General features: G+C 47.2%; 1 protein-coding gene across 4 annotated transcripts in view; it reads right to left on the reverse strand.

Annotated features, from left to right (window-relative positions):
- Nucleotides 1-812: 812 nt before the first annotated feature.
- Nucleotides 813-20039, reverse strand: part of NTRK3 (neurotrophic receptor tyrosine kinase 3) — a 179744-nt gene continuing 160517 nt past the window's right edge. For all 4 annotated transcript variants that reach the window (XM_072345689.1, XM_072345690.1, XM_072345692.1 and 1 more), the window contains 2 exons: nt 7769-7927; nt 813-5083 (listed from right to left, as the gene is read on the reverse strand). In XM_072345689.1, the coding sequence (XP_072201790.1) occupies nt 4898-5083; nt 7769-7927 (345 nt within the window). In that variant the 3' untranslated portion in view covers nt 813-4897. The remainder of the gene's footprint in view (nt 5084-7768; nt 7928-20039) is intronic.

Below are 20039 nucleotides of genomic sequence, written 5' to 3' on the forward strand. Positions count from 1 at the left end.
AGACTGCTGAACAGATCACTGTCTCCATGCAGATTTGCACATGAATGTCTGATGATTACATGTTCAGAACCACTTATGGCTTTGTAGGCTTGCAGTGACCCAGGTCTGCATTCTTTGAACCATAGCTGGAATTCAGGGAACCTCACGCACTTGATTTCTAGGAAGAGCCTTTTATGTGAAAGAAACCAGCTCATGTAGTACCATGTTCCTATCTATGGCCTCAAAAAATAACTTTTTAATGCAGTTTTACAGTGGTATTTAGGTATTGGAAAAAGAAAATAATCACCAACAAGCATAAACCTTGGCTGTTTTGTTTTTCGCCTGGGTAAATGGTCCCTTGCTTTTATTGGTTTCTGTCTCCTTTTTTAACCAGCATTGCCCTGTGTTACAGCTAGCTTTTCCTGTTGCTCTAGCAGGTTGCTGTTTCCCTTTGCTTTTCTTCCTTGTATCCACTGTGCTACTTAAAATTCTCTGCCACACTCCCGAAACCAGTCTCAATTTCCCAGCCCAAGATACTCGCCTTTGACAACCAGCTCTTCCCTTCCCTTGGCTTTTTTATTTCCCCACATATTTTCTCACCTTGTTCCACCCACTCCTGGGGACAAGCAGACAGCTCAAAGCTAATGATGTCTCTCAACAAGCAGCCTCTCTAAAGGCATTCCACATGTTTTGTGTTTGTCTGTGCAGCACATGTTCCCAGAGCCACCTGTCTGCAATTCAGCACCCCATGGACACCGGCACTGGCCTGAGATGAGGCAGTACAGGCTCTTTTCTGCCCCCAGAGTGTATGCATCAAGGGACATGTAGAAGGACAGAATGGTAAGTGCTGTGGGAAACAGGATGGGCTTCTAGTCTGGCAGATCATTGCATGTCTTCCCTTAACTGTGCTTCAGCTTTTGTCTCTCAACCTGACAGACTATGGTGGAAGGAAAACTGGAAGTAATGAGACAGGTCACAGATGAGCCCCTAAGGCTGGGGACACATTCACTGCCCACAGTTTGCAATCCTGGCATGAGATTGCCATCTGTACTGTGCACCAGTAGCACCTTAACCACCACGAAAGCATTGTGTCAGTGGCACCCATAGGTGATGAAGCTGGTGCTTGAAAGCAGGATGCTGCTGGGATGGGGAAGGCTGTGTTGTCCTTTCTCAGCAGTGCCCAAACCAGCACTGCTCCCATCTCCTTTTCAACAACCCCCTCTAAAAAGTCAATGGCAATAAGGTCTGGTTTGCCCTGGACAAGGGTGGGACCTATTGGTGTTACCAGGCAGCAAGGATAGCTCTCTTGAAAATGAAGAAAGACTGTGAACTCATTTCATCTCCAGATACTTCTCACACTTAGATTTGTGGCATTCTGTGAGGATTTTCCTCCAAACCTCCTCTTCTTCCTCCCTCTGCTTGCAGTGGAGCAGTGGCAGAGCCCCCACACGAGCCCCTCTTCCCACAGCGATGGCACTGTCATCCATGCTGATGAGCAGCTCCGCTTTTGCTCCAGGGAAGGTTCTTCTTGAAATGAGGTCTCAGGGTTCACCAGGAACGCAGCACGGAGACTTTCCCTCTTCCCATCCAAGATTATCAGACCAAAAAAGGGATGTTTTCAGTCATGTCTCCAAAACAAAAAACAAACCTTCCCTCCTTCCCCACCAACATACTTCCATCCAGCAGCACCAGGCCACCGGGCATAACGCAGCAGCTGCTGGGAGCCAGCACTGCAGCACATCTTATCCTGCTCTTCTGAGCAATTGTTCCTGATTAGCTTTGACAAAAGGACCTTTTCTCAAAGCAGTCATTGCACTTGGTGGGGCTAATGGTAAAGCAGTCAGACAGCCTGAACCTTGGGCTCAGCCACTTCACATCTTCTGGCGGCCCATCTCCTTGCCTCTCATTGACCATTTATTCCTAACCACGTTGCATCAGGTCCAGGTGTGATGCTCGGCTCCTGAGCTCACCTCGCTGTCAGGACAGTACAAAGAGCTGGCAAAGGGACACTTAGCAGTGCTGGGGAGGACACAAGGAGGAAAGAAGGAGGGAAAGGAGGATATAGCTGTTGTGCAGAATGGCTTTAGGGGAATAGCACTGACTATGGAAACACTGTAGGTAATCTGCCTGTGTAAAGGCCAGCAAAATTGGCTGAAAGAGAAATGAGTGCATAAGAGCAAGAGAGCAGGGTGGACAAAACAGTGGCTTTGTACAGTCTGGCACTGTGCCTGAGAGCCACAAGAGCAAGAGACCGTTTGGGATACGGGACAGGCAGCCCCAGAGAAGTTTTCTTTTGGAGGCAGTGGGCTGGCACCACCATCATGTATTCTCCCTGATACAGTCTCCAGTCCTTTAGCCAAAGCAGCTTACACACAGACAGAGCCATTGCAGGTCTAGCAACTTTTCAACCAATCTTTCTCACTTCAAAGATGAATCTAAGTTTTAGATGAGGAAAACTAGATATCCTCTCCCAGCAGAGCAAGTACTTGCTATGGAGGGGTGGCATGGCATCTTGTTTGTGTGTGTGGACTGCCGTTTTACACCCTGACACTGACCATACCACCTTTGGTGCCCATGCTGTGAGCTGCTGGTGTCTGTCCAGTGGCAGTCTGTCCAGCATCTGCTGCATGAGACTGACTCTCTGTCCGTGATCTAACCAGGAAAGGAAAGGCTGCACGTTTTTACTGCCACCCATCCTCTTTCACTCTGAGCTTGTTATGCTCTTTATACAAGCACAGCCTAAACCCACAGCCACCACAAACCTTGTAGGAGCATCCCCTGCCCCACTTGAAACCTTAAGCCAGGTCATGTCAGAGCCAGGGGTGAGAGGTAGAGATTGGCAAGAGACAGAGAGGTTGAGGAGGGAATGCAAAATCTTCCCTTTCGGTGGCCAGCTGTAATAACGTCTCAGACTCACGCGTCTCCTCTTGCATCCTGGTACAGAACACTGCTCTGACCATGGGGAAGGAGTCAAGATCCCATCTCCATCGCCTCTTCCCCTGTCTGCATTCCCTTCCAGACAAGAACCGCGTCCGAGCAGGTTATTTTTGTGCTGGCAATTGTCGCCTTCTCAATTGCCTTGACGGTGCCTGTGGCGCCTGCTCACTGCCTCCTGAGAGCATCTGCCAGGCTGAGGTTCCCCCTCACTCTCTGCTATCTGGAGGGAAAAAAAAAAACAACCCAGGAAAGGTTTTGTCTGGATGGGCAGGATTCATTTCTGACTCAGTCTTTCCTCAGGTCAGGATAATCTCCTGCATGAGGAAGATGGGTTTTAGGGAGGATGCTTCAGCATCTTCCTGGCTGTCCCCAGCACCCTCTGTCGCTGCCTGTCAGCCCTTTATCCTCATTGAGATGCAAGGCTGGCTGCTGCAGCCATCCGCTGAGCTGTCTGCTCCTGGAGGCACCTTCCCCTCAATCCCCTCCTCCTCCCGGGGCTGCCTGTGGAGCTATTCTTCAGCCTCTGCATTTCACAACAGCTCAAAGGCAGATGCATCAATCCTTTCAGGGGATGGGGACGTGAGGAGAATGGCAAGGGGTCTGCAGGCAGGTGTTGGGAGGTTCTCAGCCATCTCACTAGCCTTGTCCCCTTCCCTGGCCTCATGCTGTCTTGTACCTAAGGCTTGGACTGAGGCATGGGGCAGGGATGGGGAAGGGAAGAAGATGAGGAGGGAGGGCACTGGGATATGCTGACCCCAAAGGCATCCCCAGCTGTGATGCGGGTACACTTCCAGCTGCATGTTGCAGCCTTCCCTCAAACAGGGAACAGGAGATGCAACCCTATCTGCTGAGGGTCCGCACTAATTTGTCTGTGGCTTAGTAACAATCCCATGGCCCCAATAAAAATGAAGGTTGGGGAGAAAAGGCAGGGATGGGGGATGGAGGGGTTCCTCCCAACGTTGGGCACTGAGACGAACGGCATTCCTGTCTTGCAAGCCACAATGGGTTGGGATGAATCAGGAATGGGTCTTCAGGACCTCCCTCAGCCGGGGGGTTCTTTCAGTTCCACTGTAGAGGGAGGAGGGAGGGCTGGGCCCATCCGATGCGCTGGCTGCGGGAGGGCAGCTGGTTCCTGTTGTGTTATACCCGTAGGTGCCACAATCCTTTGACTGTGTGTTTGAAAGCCTTGAGTCTATACAGTTAAGAATCAGCAAATTAGAAAAATTGTCCTGAAATGTCGAAGGGAAGAAAAAGGCAGAGAGGGCCGGGGAAGGATGGAGAGGGAAGGAAAGGTTTGGTAAAAGACAATTCGTCCAGGGGCACTGCCCTGTCTTTGTGCCCAACACCTGTGGGCTGGGAAGAAGGAAGTGAGGCAAGGACAAGAAGGGAGGACTCTTTTCACACATTCAGTGCATATCGTACAACCGGGGCAGGGCTTTCCTCCCAGAGCACCTATTCAGGCTAACACTGCTGCTGTAGCCAGACTCGAGCCCTGCCCAGCAGCCCGAGCCATACTCACAGCAGGATGACGACACACTGCTTCATTGCTCGGGGGAAAGATACCTTCTCCTTTCTTTTTCTTTTTCTTTTTTTAATTATATATATATTTAAGTACTTTTTCTCCCTTATTTGTTCCTTTTTCTTTTGTTTTTTTTTTTTCTTTCTTTTTTTTTCTTTTTTTTTTTGAAGTCTTATAATTTTTCTGTAACAGCAGCTTCTTTCTGTATTGGTGTGGAAGTTATATATAGAATAGAGATATCTATAAATATATATAAGCCAAACTGCCTTACAGGTTGTTGTTTTGTGGGAATCGTGTTGGTTTGCTTTTCGTTTTGTTTTGTTTTCAGTGTTGTATGTGTAGCAGGCACTTGAGTTTATATTGAAGATGTTTGTTTGGGAGCTGAGGGGCAAAGGACTTGGAAGGGGGAGAGGGAAGTAAGGACGGAAGGAAGGATCAGGGACTTCTGACAAGTGGCCACTGCTAGCCAAGGATGTCCAGGTAGATTGGTGTGGCCTTGCCCAGAGCATGGAGGATCTTGTAGATCTCCTTGATGTTGAGCCGTTGCTGAGGTTCTCTCTGCCAGCAGCCCAACATGATGTCGTAAACCTCCTTGGGACAGACTCGAGGTCTTTCCAGAACTCGGCCTTGGGTAATGCACTCAATGACCTGAAAGAAAGAAAAGGAAACAATGAGCAAAAGCTGGGCAGTTCTTGGATGATATCCTGTCCTGGATCATGTCCTGTCCCAGATCATGTCCTGTTCCAGATGCTTCTTGACTAATGTGGTACCATTTTGAATCATAGAATGGCTTAGGTCGGAAAGGACCTTAAATCCCATCCAGTCCCAGCCCACCAGCTCAGGCTGCCCAGGCCCCCATCCAGCCTAGACTTGAGCATCTCCAGAGATGAGGCATACACAGCTCTATGGGTAGCTGTGCTGGGACCTCATTTAGGGAATGCAAATGCTGAGGAGCCAAGAGGTTTACAGATCCTCATTGCTCACCTGTTTGTGAGTCATTAGTGATGGCTTAACACTGAAAAGTTTGCTTCCTTCTGCAACCTTTGCCTCTTTTGACACATATCTACCTTAATGCACCCTCCAGACAGGAGGTCACAAGCAAATTACGTGACGTTTTAATTGAAGTTGTCAGTATTTTCCTGATAATTGAAGAAAGAAAATAAAAAGCCTTTACATTCACGAGCTAAATTAATATTTTCATATTTCACACAGCTGAAAAGCTGTTTTATTTCCCTGAAAATTGAGAGCCCTTTCCATTGCAAAGCCCAGGAGAGTTCTACGAGAGAGTTCAGCGCATCTCTTTCTACCTTCATCTCCAAGGGCAGCTTTGCCTCATTTTGCAATAGAAAAGGAGCTGGAAAAAAAAATAATAAAATTTCATCTCAAATCACATCTCTGCTAGAGAAACCTGCAGTGCTAACACTCCGCTCTGGATCAGGTCAGTGCTGCTAATGAGTGAAATGTGAGCTCTCGGACAGCATGAAATGCTATTCAGAAGGATGCCACTGGCATCCCCTAAGTGTCTGTTTGTGTTTTGCTCACTCGAGGAACGGATGCAAAGGAAACCATGGTATGATTTGTCAGAGAGCTGCTATTACCTCCTGCCCTCCTTGCTTGGAGCTGATGAGTCCCAGCATCACGGAGCACGAGTGACCTGCCATGCTCTGCAGACAAACGCAGAGCCCAAGCAGTGTGTTGAGGGAAGCCACCCAGCGAGGGTATGTTTGGAATTTATCATTTATGAATAGTAATGGACCTGCTGCACAGCTCAGCAGATACTTATCGCTTTGCTGCTTGCGAATAAATGCAGAGGGGAGAGATTGGGACCTGCTTAAAGCGGACTGAGGAAGATACACTATGTAGGAGTGCCTGCATGGCTCTAAGGCTGTTGGCAGTGTCGACATATGGGAGGGATCGAAGGTAACTGATGGTTTCTGGCAGACATCCTAAATGTGCACGAGAGCCCAGTAGCGGGTCCTGCCTCTCCAGGACAACAGAAAGGCATGAACAGAAGCTAATGCCCTGTCTGAGGCTTTCAGATGAAGTGGTTCCCTGCCTCATCCCTCTGCTGAGAAAGGATCTTTGCCAACCTTGAACACGCTTACAAACAGTGTTTGGGAGGCCATGCAGAACCTGCAAGAGGGATCATGCTCACCTTGCTAATGGCCTCACCCAAGGGTGAAGTGTGCCATGGGGCACATTTCTGAGTCCTATTACTTCCAAAGGAAACTGAGGCAGAAAAGCATAGGGGGCTGCTGAGTTCTCTTCCAGAATGCCTCTCACCTGGATACAAGCTACATGTGTTCATCTGTGTTTGTATTTACCTTCCTAGGGAAATGCAAGAGCAGCTCATTAAGTAGCGTGACAAATAACTTCTGTCGCTGTCTGTTCCATTGTTTGTGTCTCTAAAATGTTTGCGTGTGCTACTTTGGGATATACAGTCAGGCCCCATTGAGCACACGAATGGGCAAGTATTAGAGATGTAAAGCAACACCTTGGATTTGCCATCTCTGCAACTCACTTAATTAAGGGATCTGTATCCAGAAAGCAGAAAACGTACGTTTCTCATTACAAAAGGTGAAATTTCTAAAATCCATTAGATACACAGTAGGATGAAAATGTGCAAGGTTCCCACACACTGCTCTGTCAATGCATCTTACTCCTCTTCCATCATACCCCCTGCTATTCTGAGCAAAAATCTTGCAAAGCATTTCTGCTGATGTGCCTCAAACCACAGCTCTGACACTCCGCTAATGCTAGCCATCCTTCCCTCAGCTTTTTTAATGTGCAGCCCTACACTGATGGGTTGCAGCTTTTGTTATTCAGAGAAATAACAAGGACAAACTATCCTCTTGGGTCTCATCCTCAGTGAACAGGGGCAAACCGTAGAATAGGTATCCCTGTGACAGACAGACCCAGAGAGGTCTCTTTGTCAGAAAATGAAGGAATGAAGTAAGAGTTTCAGGTATAAAATAAGGAGAAAGAGAGCAGAGGACATGCAAAGCATCACACATCCCAGCAACAATTTGTGTTTTGTGTCAGCATCCAAGATGGCTATTATGGACGTATGTCAGGAATTTGGAAGGCAGAGACCAGAGATGACCCATGGCTTTGGCAGAACTCTTTGATTCATGCATGCCTCAATTTCTCAAGCTCTTAATGGAGATAATTAAGCTTCTCCCATGTGAAGATTTTTATCTCTATGTCTGAAAAACGACACAGTAAAGAACTATCATGGGTGCCACGGTAGGAGCCATCAGTGCATGAGAAGTCTGGAAAGGAGAGATGGTAGCAAGCACAATTTCCAGCTGAGGTATCTCAGCACTGCTGTACCTCTGTGTTTGAGAGCTGAAACCATGGCTGCTTTCCATAGGTGAAGATCTCCCAGAGGATCACCCCGAAGCTCCAGACGTCACTCTCTGTTGTGAACTTTCTGTACATGATGCTTTCCGGAGGCATCCAGCGGATAGGCAGCATGGTGTGTCCTCCCACCTGCGTGAGGAAAAAGGCACGAGATCTGAGTGAGCAGAAGCCTGATGAAACACTCAGCTCTGATGGAATATGGACAGACTTGGGGCCTCCCCATGAGCTACGTCAGCACGGAGCTGCTCAAAAGACCTGGGTTGGATACAGCCTCCCTGACCGCCCATGGGCTCACCCACCAGCCCCACCTGGTTAGTGTGATGGATAGGGAGTGAAATGTATCAAGATAAATGATGTCCCCTCCTCCCAAAATGGGCTTGTAAAGTAATAAAACAACAAAATGCCAAGGGTGTGCTCGAACACTATAGTGATGAACCTGGAGGTAAGGCAAGGAGCAGTGTGTTCTGCAGGGTGCTGCAGTGGGTTTTGCAGGGCCTCAGCACCCACCAGAAATACACAGCGGGGTTTGTTGCTCCTCGGTGAAGCTGTCTAAAAGCTGAATGCAAGGATCTGCTCATCACCTAATTGTGTGAAAGATGTTGTGCTCGTAAAATTGTGCTACAGGCCTTTTTGAAGAGTGCTCTGAATATGTAAATGACTGCAGGACCACAATGCAAAAATGAAGTCTGTTTGTAAGGAACAGGCTTGTGCATGCAGGGATATGCCCAGTGGTTAATGGAGGTAGGAAAGCCAGTTCTTTAGAGAGCTTGGAAATGGAGGAGGCCAAAGGTGAAGTCCCATTGGGGTATTCAAAGGGAAAGGTCCTTTCTTTATCAGGGTCTGCAGCCTTTTAGTATTTAATGGGAATGTAAGAAAGAAAGGGGCAGACACTTTAGCATAGTCTGTTGTGATAGGAAAAGGGGAAATGGTTTCAAACTAAAAGAGGGGAGATTTAGATTGGGTATAAGGAAGAAATTTTATACATTAAGGGCAGTGAGGCGCTGGCACAGGTTGCCCAGACCTGCAGACACTGGGTGCTCCATCCCTGCAGACACTGCAGGTCAGGCAGGACGGGGCTCTGAGCACCTGATCAGCTGTAGGTGTCCCTGATCAGTGCAGGGCAGTTGGTCCAGATGGCCTTGAAGGGTCCCTTCCAACTCAGATGATTCTATGATTCAATAGGCACATGAATATAGCAGGTGAATGCATGCAAACAGCTTGAAAGCAGATGGATATACCTTCAGATTCACTAGAGATTTCTAAACAAGTGTGTCTAAGCAGGGCAAATTTTTTTTTTTACTCTCTTCTGTCCTACACAAGAAGCACCATCTGTGTGGAAGCAGCTAATTGATAAGCCCAGCCAGCACAGGGAGCCTCACAGCCACCAGTCCAACACTTCTTTCTGCTGAGGATGAAGAGGCCGAGGGCTTAGTGGTGATGAGAGATGGGGCCTTCGTGGTGCTGCTCGGAAGTCTGCTTGTCTCGTAATGGACACCAAAAAAGCAATTGCTGATAACTTGGTAGCACTGCGGCTGATTCAGACGGGCAGAAATCTCCCCCATCCTATGAAGGATTTTGAGGAGAAGATTTCTAGGATTTCTGCATGCGTGTGGCTACTCAAAATAATGAGATTGTTGCACGCTTGTTTGAGTGAAAATCTTCCTCGTACAAACAAAGCTCTCTCCCAAGCTCCTGGTTTCTTTGCCTGACTGAAAATGAACCAGTGTGAGGAAGGGCCATTACAGAGGCAAGCCCCATTTCTTAGAAGCAGGAGGGACAGTCCTGTGGGAGCAGTGCTGGAATAGAATGTGAGATGGGTCCGATGCTTAGCAGGTTTCTGCATGGAGGATGCCAGCCAGATTCCTTTGAGGTCTGCCAGCATTCAGACCTGGGCTCACAGCACAGTGCTCAGAGGTCTTTGGACCTGCTCCTACCTACCTCCAAAACAGCCTCTTGCTGCAAAAGAGAGAAGCAATTCAAAAAGTCGCAGGAGCATCTTTCATTCTTAAGTGCAGAGATACTTAGAACTGCAGTGCACAGAGATAAAACTCCTTGCAGCTCTACACTTCCCATGCAGACTTGCCTTAGCTAGCGTGGTCAATGCTTGCTGCTCTGAACTCCCTTAATGGAAGTGGAAATGCTCTTTTCTTTGTTTGTTCCTTTGAAACCCTGGTTGCAATTTTAGCTCTTTCCTTCATTCCTAGCTTTTACAAGTTGCTTTCCCTTCTAGCAAAGGGCTCCAAGGAAATGTTATTGATAGAACATGACATACATCAAACTTGATTGCTGCAGAAATTGTTTTGAGCTAATGCTTAGTTTTTTTCCCTTTAAGTAGCCCTAGTTCTCTTTATTTTTTCCGGCAGTCTCAAAATGATTACATATTACTGAGCTCTCTACATTTGCAATATCCTGAATCTTGGAGAATCATCGGAGATTACAGCTAACACAATGTATTGAGCCCATCTCACACTCTTTTGAACCGATCTAGTGGCAATCAGAACCTATGAACCAGATCCTCAACCAGCACAAGCAGTACTGCACGCATGGGAGTGCCCCGTGTCACACCACTTGAGAGTCTGGCCCTGAAAGCAGCACAGAAGCCAGTAACCCCATCTTAGCTGTAATAAACTACAATGCAGTCGAGGTTTTTCATCTCCTCCAGACACATCGGGGTGACAAATTGCCAGTAAAGTGACATGCACAGTCAATAGCTGTCCCAAGGACGTGACAACACAATCTTGGCTAAGCTCCTGTGGTAGAGTCCAGCGACTTGTCAAATATTCATCTTCACCCTCAGTGTCACGTGAGACGTATGTCTTACTAAAAATAAAGCCGGTAGTGATGAATACATTCATTTGGGGGGGGAAATATATACATAGTCAAGAAAATTAAGCAACGCTTGGATAACAACATGTGGTTTAGCTGTGCTCGTCAGTGGGAACCTCAGAAGTATCCTTTGCATCTCCATTGGGGTGTCACATTTTTGAGAGCACGTGCAAAGTCTGGCCTACTGTGAGCACAACAAGCATCAACTGAGCTGCCTATAGAGCCACTCCAGTGCCTAGCTTAGCACCATCACGCAGAGCATTATGTTTTACAGCATTTCCTTTGACTTTCCTTTTCTGACCCCCTTGTAGACTGATGAGGATTAAAATTCCCATTTCACAGGTGAGAAAAGAGATGCAGGAAGGTGGGGAAAGGCCCTGCTCTGAAGCTGTACAGCAAGCGAACCCACCTCCCTCCATCCCATATACCACTCCTCAGGTGTGCTTCCAGAGGCCACTCCAGATGCAGTGTTCTCAGCAGCACTGCCACATCTCCCCCAGAGGCACTACACAGCCTGGAAGAGAGTTTTGCTTTCAAGTAAATACAGCAAGTAAATCCTCTGCTGTTCCCCCTCTTAAATCCTGATGCTGTCATGCTCACCCTTTTTCCTTGTTATTTTAACGTTTCATAGACCTGCAGACTGGCCTCTTTATCCCACTGCCGTGGCTGTCGAGCTTCACTTGACATTTTTAGCTCTCTAACTTTCTCTCCCTAGATGAACTCCCCATGCCCACACTGACATGTTATTCCCACTGCTTTGCTCTTTCACTTTGCAGGACTTATCCTAGTAATAAATAGAGCAAGCAGTGCGCATCCTCTCAGCTGCCAAAGTCGCCTTCATCCTTCTCCATCTCCAAATTGCAGTATCATCTCCATCGCTTCCTAATGGATACTCACAAGGGCATGAGCTGGGCCACAACCACATGTTGGGGATGGCACATGTCTGGGATTCTCCAGGGCACCAGGGCTGTGCTATGAAGCCTCATTACGTGTTCGACTGCGAGATAAGCAGCTGCTCCCTCAGAGCAGCTTATTGCTGTGTTGCAGCTGAACCTTGGGGAGCTGGGGGAGGTTGGGGAAAGGGCAGCGTTAATGGCCGTTAGGGAGAGAGATAATTACTTCTGCTAGTACAGCACTTTGAAGATGTAAAGCTATAGAAGTGCTACGTACAAGTAGCATTGTAAGGCTCTAGGTTTGTCTGCTAGGAAGGAAAGTTGGTGTCTAGGGAAGGAGTTCTCCTTGTCCCAGCTTTCTAAATGACATCCAGCTGATTAGGAAGGGAAGATGACACGTCATCCCTGATGAGCCTGACAGCGCTGCAGCAGGTAGCGGAACAGCAGTGTTCAGCAAAGGCAGTGCAATATATCCTTTTTGGGCCATTCACAGAGAGAATGTAGGCAAGGAAACCAAAGCAAGGCTGAAAAACCCTCAGGAGAACTTTGTATACGTTGGAATGCAGATCTCAAAGCAATAAAGGTGGGTGTTGTTAGGCAGTCCCACATTCCCCTTCCCGAAGCCTGCTAGTTCCAGGATCACACCCCAAAGCAGCCCCTAAACCATATCCACCATGTGGACCTTGCTGCTATTTCTCTCCAAGAGAATCTACTCAACACATCACCTCTTTTTAGACCGGGCAATAGGACATGCATTCCCTGACTACTGTAGGTAGGGACAACCTGGGCTCTTCTTTAATTGAAGACCTGGCTCCCATCCCAGGCTGGGCTGCACACGAACATATGTCCTAGGAGCTGTGTGATCCCCAAGAAATGATATGCACTGACTCCTTCCTTCTATAAGCTCTGGGTCCAGCAGAACTAAGGCAGTTCTGCGTCCTGTCAGATATGCCAGCAGTTCATGTGTGCAAGTCCTGATAGATTCCTGGGCACTTTCTGCAAAGCAGAGGGATTAATTCTGACACACAGACAGATCTGAGCGTTCTGAACATTAGCTGTCCCGCAGTTCATGGCCTTAACTGTCACCTTGCCAAGCTCTTAAGTCCCTAAGTAGTTTACATTAGAGGTAGCTGCATTTAAGTGCGCGTTGTGACTGAATGTGATTCCCCAGTACTTTATCTGTAATTTCCTTTCTGTTTCATCAGAAAGAAATGCGTTAGCTGTATCTCTGACAGCACCATCTCCAGAATTTTCCTCCCAGAGCTCTTTTCCTGACTCTGAAAAGCCTTAAGCAGTACCAGCCCTGGGCTGAGCTGGGGCTGAAGCCTCAGTTCCCTCCTCCTCTTCAAAGCCATTCCTAAAGATGTTCCTGCTAATACTATCAGCACAGCTCTTGCCTTCAGGTTCTGCGCCTGTGCTGTCCCCATTGTGCTCACTATGGGCTTAAAAACAGTTAACAAGCAGCAGAAAGATTCCTACAACTATTTCAGCTTTCATCCATGCTGTGCATGTGCCCTGTACACACCATGCATCACCCTGCATGCTGCTCTGCTGTCCTGGAATGACAGACTTGATCCCATCATCACTCTGTACCCAACCATTTCTCCCTGGCAGCCTGCTGTCTGCTTCACAGGTGAGCAAAAAGACACTTTACAGTGTGTATGTAGAAAGGTTTTGGGAGGTTTACATGGTGCAAAGCAGCCTATCGCTCTATGTCCTACATGCCTACTGCTCTGGGTGTCCCGCACAGCCCAAAGCAGAGGAGATGTGGGTCACCATTGCCTGAGGGTTGCACTTGTGCAGGGAAAGGAACCAAACGTCCCCGCTGTGAGGTGATGGAAAAGAACCAGATGGACTTGTTCAGGAGCAGGGAGAGCTCCACAGGGTTAATGCAACACTGAGACGAGGGTGAGACCTTCCTGCTGTCAGTAGGACTGTTTGGCAAGGGACTGTTTCTTCCCCCCCAGACGCATGTGCTGTGTTTAAACACTAGTCTAAGAATAAAGCCTGCCATTGACATTGTTTTTTCTTCCTTCATTTAGCAATCTCGTTGCTTTATGACCTGTAATTCTGAAGCGCCTTGAATCAAGCGGTGTAATTTGCAAGCAGGGACAGTGGCCTTTCTCCCTTTCCCCCTCATTTCTGCTCCACCGAGTGTGTTTTAGTCCCACGATTTCCAGCATTCCTAATGAGCCATTAACAAGCTGCTAGTTACTTATGCAAATGGAGGAGGGAGGGCAGAATTTGAGGGGTGGCTGTAGCTAGAGGTAAATTCTGCTACCTGAGATAAATCACTGCTTCTCCAAGAGCTGCCGGTACCCAAGAGCCCTCTCAGTTATATTATCTGCCATCTAAAAACGCCAGAGGTAATGCAGAGGATGGTTAAGAAAAGGGAAACAGAGGAGTAATCGTGCATATATTTTTAATTATGTTTGCCAATAATCTGTTTGGTGTATTCCTTACCATAGCTCATCCCTCCTCTCTTTTCCCATAACTCAAGAGCATCGCTACCCACTGCTAGATCTCCAACATGAACATAGGACATGGACTGTGAGGACCTCTGGCTATACCTCACCAGTTGGGAAGGGACAGGGGCAGAGTAACTGCAGCTTGCAAAGCAAATGGTGCTGGGCTGGTTCAGTGGGCTGCATGCAGATGGTGACCTCAGTGGCCTTCTGCTCCACAGCCCCAATATGGGCACCACATTTACAGCACTAAACCCTTTTAAACTCCCATCACCATCCAGCCAGTTTGTCAGGCACCAAATGGACTGACCCATTTGCCTCCACCAGGTAGGAGACGCCACACGTTTTTAGGGCAGACACGCTCAAGGATGTGCAATAGCCATGAAACAGCAAAGCTATCAGCCAGTTCCAACTTCAAAGGGAATCCATACTCTGCAAAGACTGCGAGTAGCAACAGAAATCGTCCATGACTGATCTGCATTATCATTTTGCAGTGAGCTGGTAATACTACAAGAAGTACTTAATAACTCAAACACTAATCAGATAGGGGCTAAGTTAAACCATCACAATGTAAGAAACACATCCATCAGGATTCTACTCTTTTGGCAACACAGAGAATGCAAATCAGCTCAGTTTCTGGCTCCAGAAAGTAGGAAGAAGATTTGACCAATAAATCCTAACCCGGTGATAGAAAAACGAAGTCTCAAAGTGGCTTGAGAAATGCAGCCTAGGAAATAGTACCAATAAAGTGCTTGCGTGTGCTATCACTCTATAGTAAAATACTTTTAGATTGGTATCTCATAATCTCCCCTTCCATCGTCCCTCTCTCTCTGCCCTGACAGTGCCTCCCCTCTGGGTAACCAATAACGTTCTGTCTTTCTCTGTAGCCAGAGCCATTCCTGACTGACGACTCTACATGATTTAGATAAGGCTCCATTACTTAACTTCTGGATGTTGGATAATCAGTTCAACTGCCTTGGCATTAATCATAATAATATTCAAAAATCATTAGGCTAGATTGTTTGGAAATCTATGTCTTGTTAGTGTCAGTTTCAGTGAGCGTAGACCTGGCAGCACAGAGACACAAACTTAATACAACCCAGGGCATGGGATCTCCCAGCAGAAACAGCCCTTTTCTGCATGGGATCTGACAGCCTGCTGTCGTGAGTGTTGGGTGAGCATGCTATCTGTTGACTTCCCAGGGTGCCTATACGCATACATATAATGGTGTATGGAGATGCTGAGGGGTCAGATGCTCAGTTCTGCTCATATGCATCTTAATAGCACCCATTATAGCCAAAAATTGGGCAAAACATTCACACACAATCACAGTACGCAGACACAAAAGTTGGAAGTCTCTTTAAAATAGAAATCTGCTCCTTCCATTTCTGGAAACATATGATGCTTTAGATCAGAGGATGAGGTCTCGGTGCTTTGCCACGACAGAAACCTTTCAGCAAGGAAGTAGCTGGATCGTTCCTTCTAGCTGATTTGCTATAGGCCAGCCAAGGATGGTTTCCAGTCATGCAATCTCTAATGGCTTTTTTGGCCTGTTAAAACACTTGGGGTTATGGTGCTTTTCTTTGGGTACAAGTTCTCATCCTTTCACTGAATGATGGTTTCTCAGCAGGGAAATATGACAGAAATATCAAACAAGCATCTAGAAGATGCTTACGCTTTTCTCCTAATGAAGGCAGTGCAAGCACAGATGGCATCTCACACAAACACATTGCAAGCCATGTTGAAATAAAGAGCTCATTATCGGAGGCTTCAGTGTCACACCTACTAACAAAGTGATTCAACTCATCAGTGCCTGTGGTAAGCTGTGCTGAAGGGAGCGCCACGTTACAGCACAAAGACAAAGCCCAGCACCCCTACACACATGATTCTGGCCACTACAGAGATACGGCGATTAGATCCTAAGGGCTAAACTTTCTGAGACCTAAAGTCTCATTTGTGTTGTTCTGAATGCACCCCTTCCATTCCTGCCTCTAACATACCACCCCACTGAGGCCCACTGGGCTCATTTCACAAACCCGGTAGGACACATCTGGCTGTTTTTGCCATGAGATAGGACTGTTCCTTGGTGGTCAGCTCTCTGGTCTACGCAGGTTTTCCTAGCAGAGTCCTTAGACATCAGCTCTCCATTAGCGTAAGCCACAAGAGGAAGGATGGAAGGGAGAATGTGAGTCTAAAGAAACCACTAATGTTCTGCAGTGTCTGGTAGGATGAATGACCCCTGCAGACATATGCTGAGCAGACAGGACAGTTCTCAATTATGTAATTGCTGGAGCATCTACTCCAAGGGAAAACGTGACTACAAATACTGGGCTTAAAGCCTTGGCAGGTTTCGTTGCCTCTGGATAAGCTGCTGGAGCCCAAGAACGTTGGGTATGTGTATGCAGCACGCACAGGCAATGACATTCAAGTCTGGGTATGGAACAGCTTTACGACCCAAAGAGAAGAGCTGAAAAAAAATAATCTGTTAAGTTCCATTCTGCCACCTCTCCTTTGTGAGTGAGGGACCTAAAGGATTTGCTAAGGTACCAATGGATACCAATCCAAATATCCCAGTAGCAACCCACAGCCTCCCTCAGGAAATCACAAGCAAATCTTGCTTACACGATGGAAATTTCCTCCTTGCCACACAGCCTCATTTTCAGCACATTATCCTTGTACTAACTCCTATATATTTCTCTCAGTAACATATTCTAATCTTCAGGCTCACAGCTTTGCAAATATTTGCCATCAGGTAGCATATCCCATCCTTAGAGACACTCAACATCAGGCTGGATGGGGCTCTGAGCACCTGATCAGCTGTAGGTATCCCTGTTCAGTGCAGGGGAGTTGGACCAGATGGCCTTGAAGGTCCCTTCCAACTCAATCAGTTCTTTGATTCTATGGTCCCCACACGGACCATTCCTTAGTCAAACACTTTAGGTACAGCTCCTTCTATCTTGCCTCAGAAATCATTTCCTTCACCCCCACTTTGCTTCTACTTTACCTCTCCAGGGGCTGTTGACGTTATGGCAGGGCTGAGTCATGGGCCTATGGCTGTGTAGTGTTTAAAACAACAATTGCTATAGAAGCTTCAGAAATGTACCTTCTGCTCTTTGACACAGGTTCTCTAAGTGGATGGCTCCAGAAGAGCATCTGTCACACTGAAAACCACTTGTGCTGGGGAGCTGCCATCCCACAAGAGACCACACTTGGTTGGAAAAGGACAAGATTTATGGAGACAAAGCGCAATACAGCCCAGAATGGTCACAATCTCACCTCACAGCAATATGCTGTGCACTGACCAGAGCTGACTGGTGTTTGTTACCTAAGAGGTAAAATGAGTTGCTACTGGAATTTGGGGTTGATAATTGAAATGCTCCAAGTGTTTGATTTAGGCACACAGAAAAACAGAGGGCTGCAGTCCAGAACACATGGTCTTGATGCCTGCCTCTTGCCCTGACCCATGGGTATCCCACACAGGGTGCATCAGCAGATCCTCCATCACCACCAGAGCTGTCCTTAATGAAACCTGGAAAGTAGCAGCAGCCATTGCTACCATTCATCCCCAACCTCCTGCAGAGATCGCTCCTCCAAGCCCTGCTTTGAAACCTATGGCAGACAGCCCTGCATCAGAGGTCTAATTGCATGGTAACTAGTGACCCCATAAGTACAACATGGCATTCTGCTGTGTAACACCACAGTAAATTATCCTAGTACTTCCATCTTTTTCACCACAGCCTTCTGCAAAGATGAAAACACAGCTGGTCAAAGGGGTTCACCCAAGTTGGTGAAGAACAACCTACAGGAGGTTATGGGCTCTGCACAGGGCATGGGACCTGCTCAGGAGCCACCATCACAATACCACCATCACAATACCACCTTACCCTGCTGTCACCCTGTCAGTGGTAGCAATGCTTCCCTCTGAATCCATCAGAAGCAGCTAAGCACAGTCCCAAGCATTCACACATCACAGCTCCAGGAGAACCATCACAGCTCTGTCCTCCTTCTTCCCATCACAAGACGCTGCACTCAGCTGCTGCTGCTGCTGGGTGCTGACAACTGCCTGCTGACCCCTGGGATCTTTGTGGCAACGGAATATATTTGCATACACTCTAGACCTGCTGACATCTTTCCCTCTGAAGAGTTTCGGGTTTTTATAGTAACCACAGCAATGATTTCCAGATTATAGGCTAATAAAATACGCTAATTTGCTAGGAGCGTTAAGGTGGGCATTGTACGGTTCTTATGACATTTAAATATTAATATAGTACCAAAAAAGAAAAAAAGGCTGAGTGTATTTCTTTACCAAACAAGAGCAGTGAAATAAGATTGCCAAAATCCCATGCTGGTACCCAGATCAGCTCTGACACCTCCCGCCCATGCCTGTTTCGCTTGAATACCTGCCAAGTTAAATAAGCAAACGTGGTTTTGTCAAGTGAGACCTCCTCCTGAGCAGCTCCAGCAGTTTATGCTCCATCCAAGCTTGGATGGCTCTCCACGTGCCATCGCTCTCTGTTGTCTGGGTCAGAGCTAACGAGTGCTGATGCTCTGGAGTGAACAAGACAGCACCGAATGAAGCGGGGGCATCTGAGAGGACAGATGCCTTTGCAGCTCCATGGGTGGAATTTTACTCTGGCTTTTGTCACGCTTTCTGTGTGCCCTTGGGCAGCACAGCTGATCGTTCTGTGCTTCCCTGTAAAACGGGGCAGTGCAACTCACTGGCTTCTCAGAGGTGCTGTGCAGGTAATGGCTTGTACAATAAAGCAATAAGTGGCATGAAGAAGCCTGCCAAGAAGGTGGAAAATAGACAAACACTTAGCTCAGGTTTAGTTATGCTTTATAAAGGAGACAGTGAGTTGCACAGCAAATATTATAGAGAAGAATAGAAAGAAGTTCTCTTGTTCCATGAGCTTTTCTGCCTTGTACCTTCACCAGATCATACAAGATTAATGGCAGGTGATGATGTAAAGTATGTACTACACAGCAGACAAAAAGTGTGAGCTAAGGCCCTGCTGTTGTCATTACCTGACCTTGCATGTTTCCTTTTGCAGCCTCAGCATTTCTTATGGATAGTATTCCTGGGCAGTTATTTTAAGAAAACTGTGTTAAATTTCTTGCTCCTGTGCCAGGTTCCCGCTGTTCACTGAACAGGCCACGACTAAGCACAGGCTGGAAATTAGAAGGATCTACAAGTTAAAGCAATGAGATTCTGGGGCCGTCTTCCCTGAGGAGCGCATTTAATAGTGGCGCTTGATTATGAAAAAGATAAATCTGAAGTGATTGATGCAATGGGGGATTGGATTTGATGATATGGGGAATCCCTTCCAGTCCTCTCTGCTGCTAATGAATTTATTTTCCAAGGGTGGGACAGTGGCAGAAAACAGCAGAATGTGTATATAGATGCCTGTTAATGGCTAGTGGGTCTCCAACCCCAAATGCAACCACTTCCCATCACCAAGATGGGGGACAGAGCTCTCTCCAGGTTCTGACCATGCTGAACATAACAAAAGGAGGTGGGTGCCAGAATCCTACCTACCGAGGACTCCCAATATTAGCTTGCCTTGAACCAGCACAGCGATCATCTCAGCTTACAGGTTCTCTATGTATTACCGCTGTACTTACCTGTCTCCCAACGCAATAACAACAGTGTCCCTTACTAAAAAAATAAAGGGGTGGCAAAGGTTGTATGCATCTCCTTGGTGAAGATGAGCAGGGATCAACTTTTTAAGAGTAGGAAACAGACACACTGAATTTCCTATGGTTACATGGCATTAGTACAACCTGCAGCCCAGTCCAAGGCTGAGATACCACTTCTTCCTCCCCATGCACCTAACTGAGGTCTCTCTTTCCAAACAGGGATAGAAGAGCAGGAAGTGTTTTTCAACAGAAGTATTCTGTAGCCTGAAATTTCCACCCTCTGTCAAGGCAAAGGACTTGAGCCTGAAGTGCCTAGGGCACAGTGCAAGGCTGTTTCAGAAGGGATGCTGAAGACAAGTGGTTATGTTCCTTTTCCCCCTTGAATAGTTATAATTTTTTAATTGCTGTTTGCTAATAGGT

The sequence above is a fragment of the Excalfactoria chinensis genome, chromosome 10 (assembly GCF_039878825.1).
Source record: "Excalfactoria chinensis isolate bCotChi1 chromosome 10, bCotChi1.hap2, whole genome shotgun sequence".
Classification (NCBI taxonomy): domain Eukaryota; kingdom Metazoa; phylum Chordata; class Aves; order Galliformes; family Phasianidae; genus Excalfactoria; species Excalfactoria chinensis.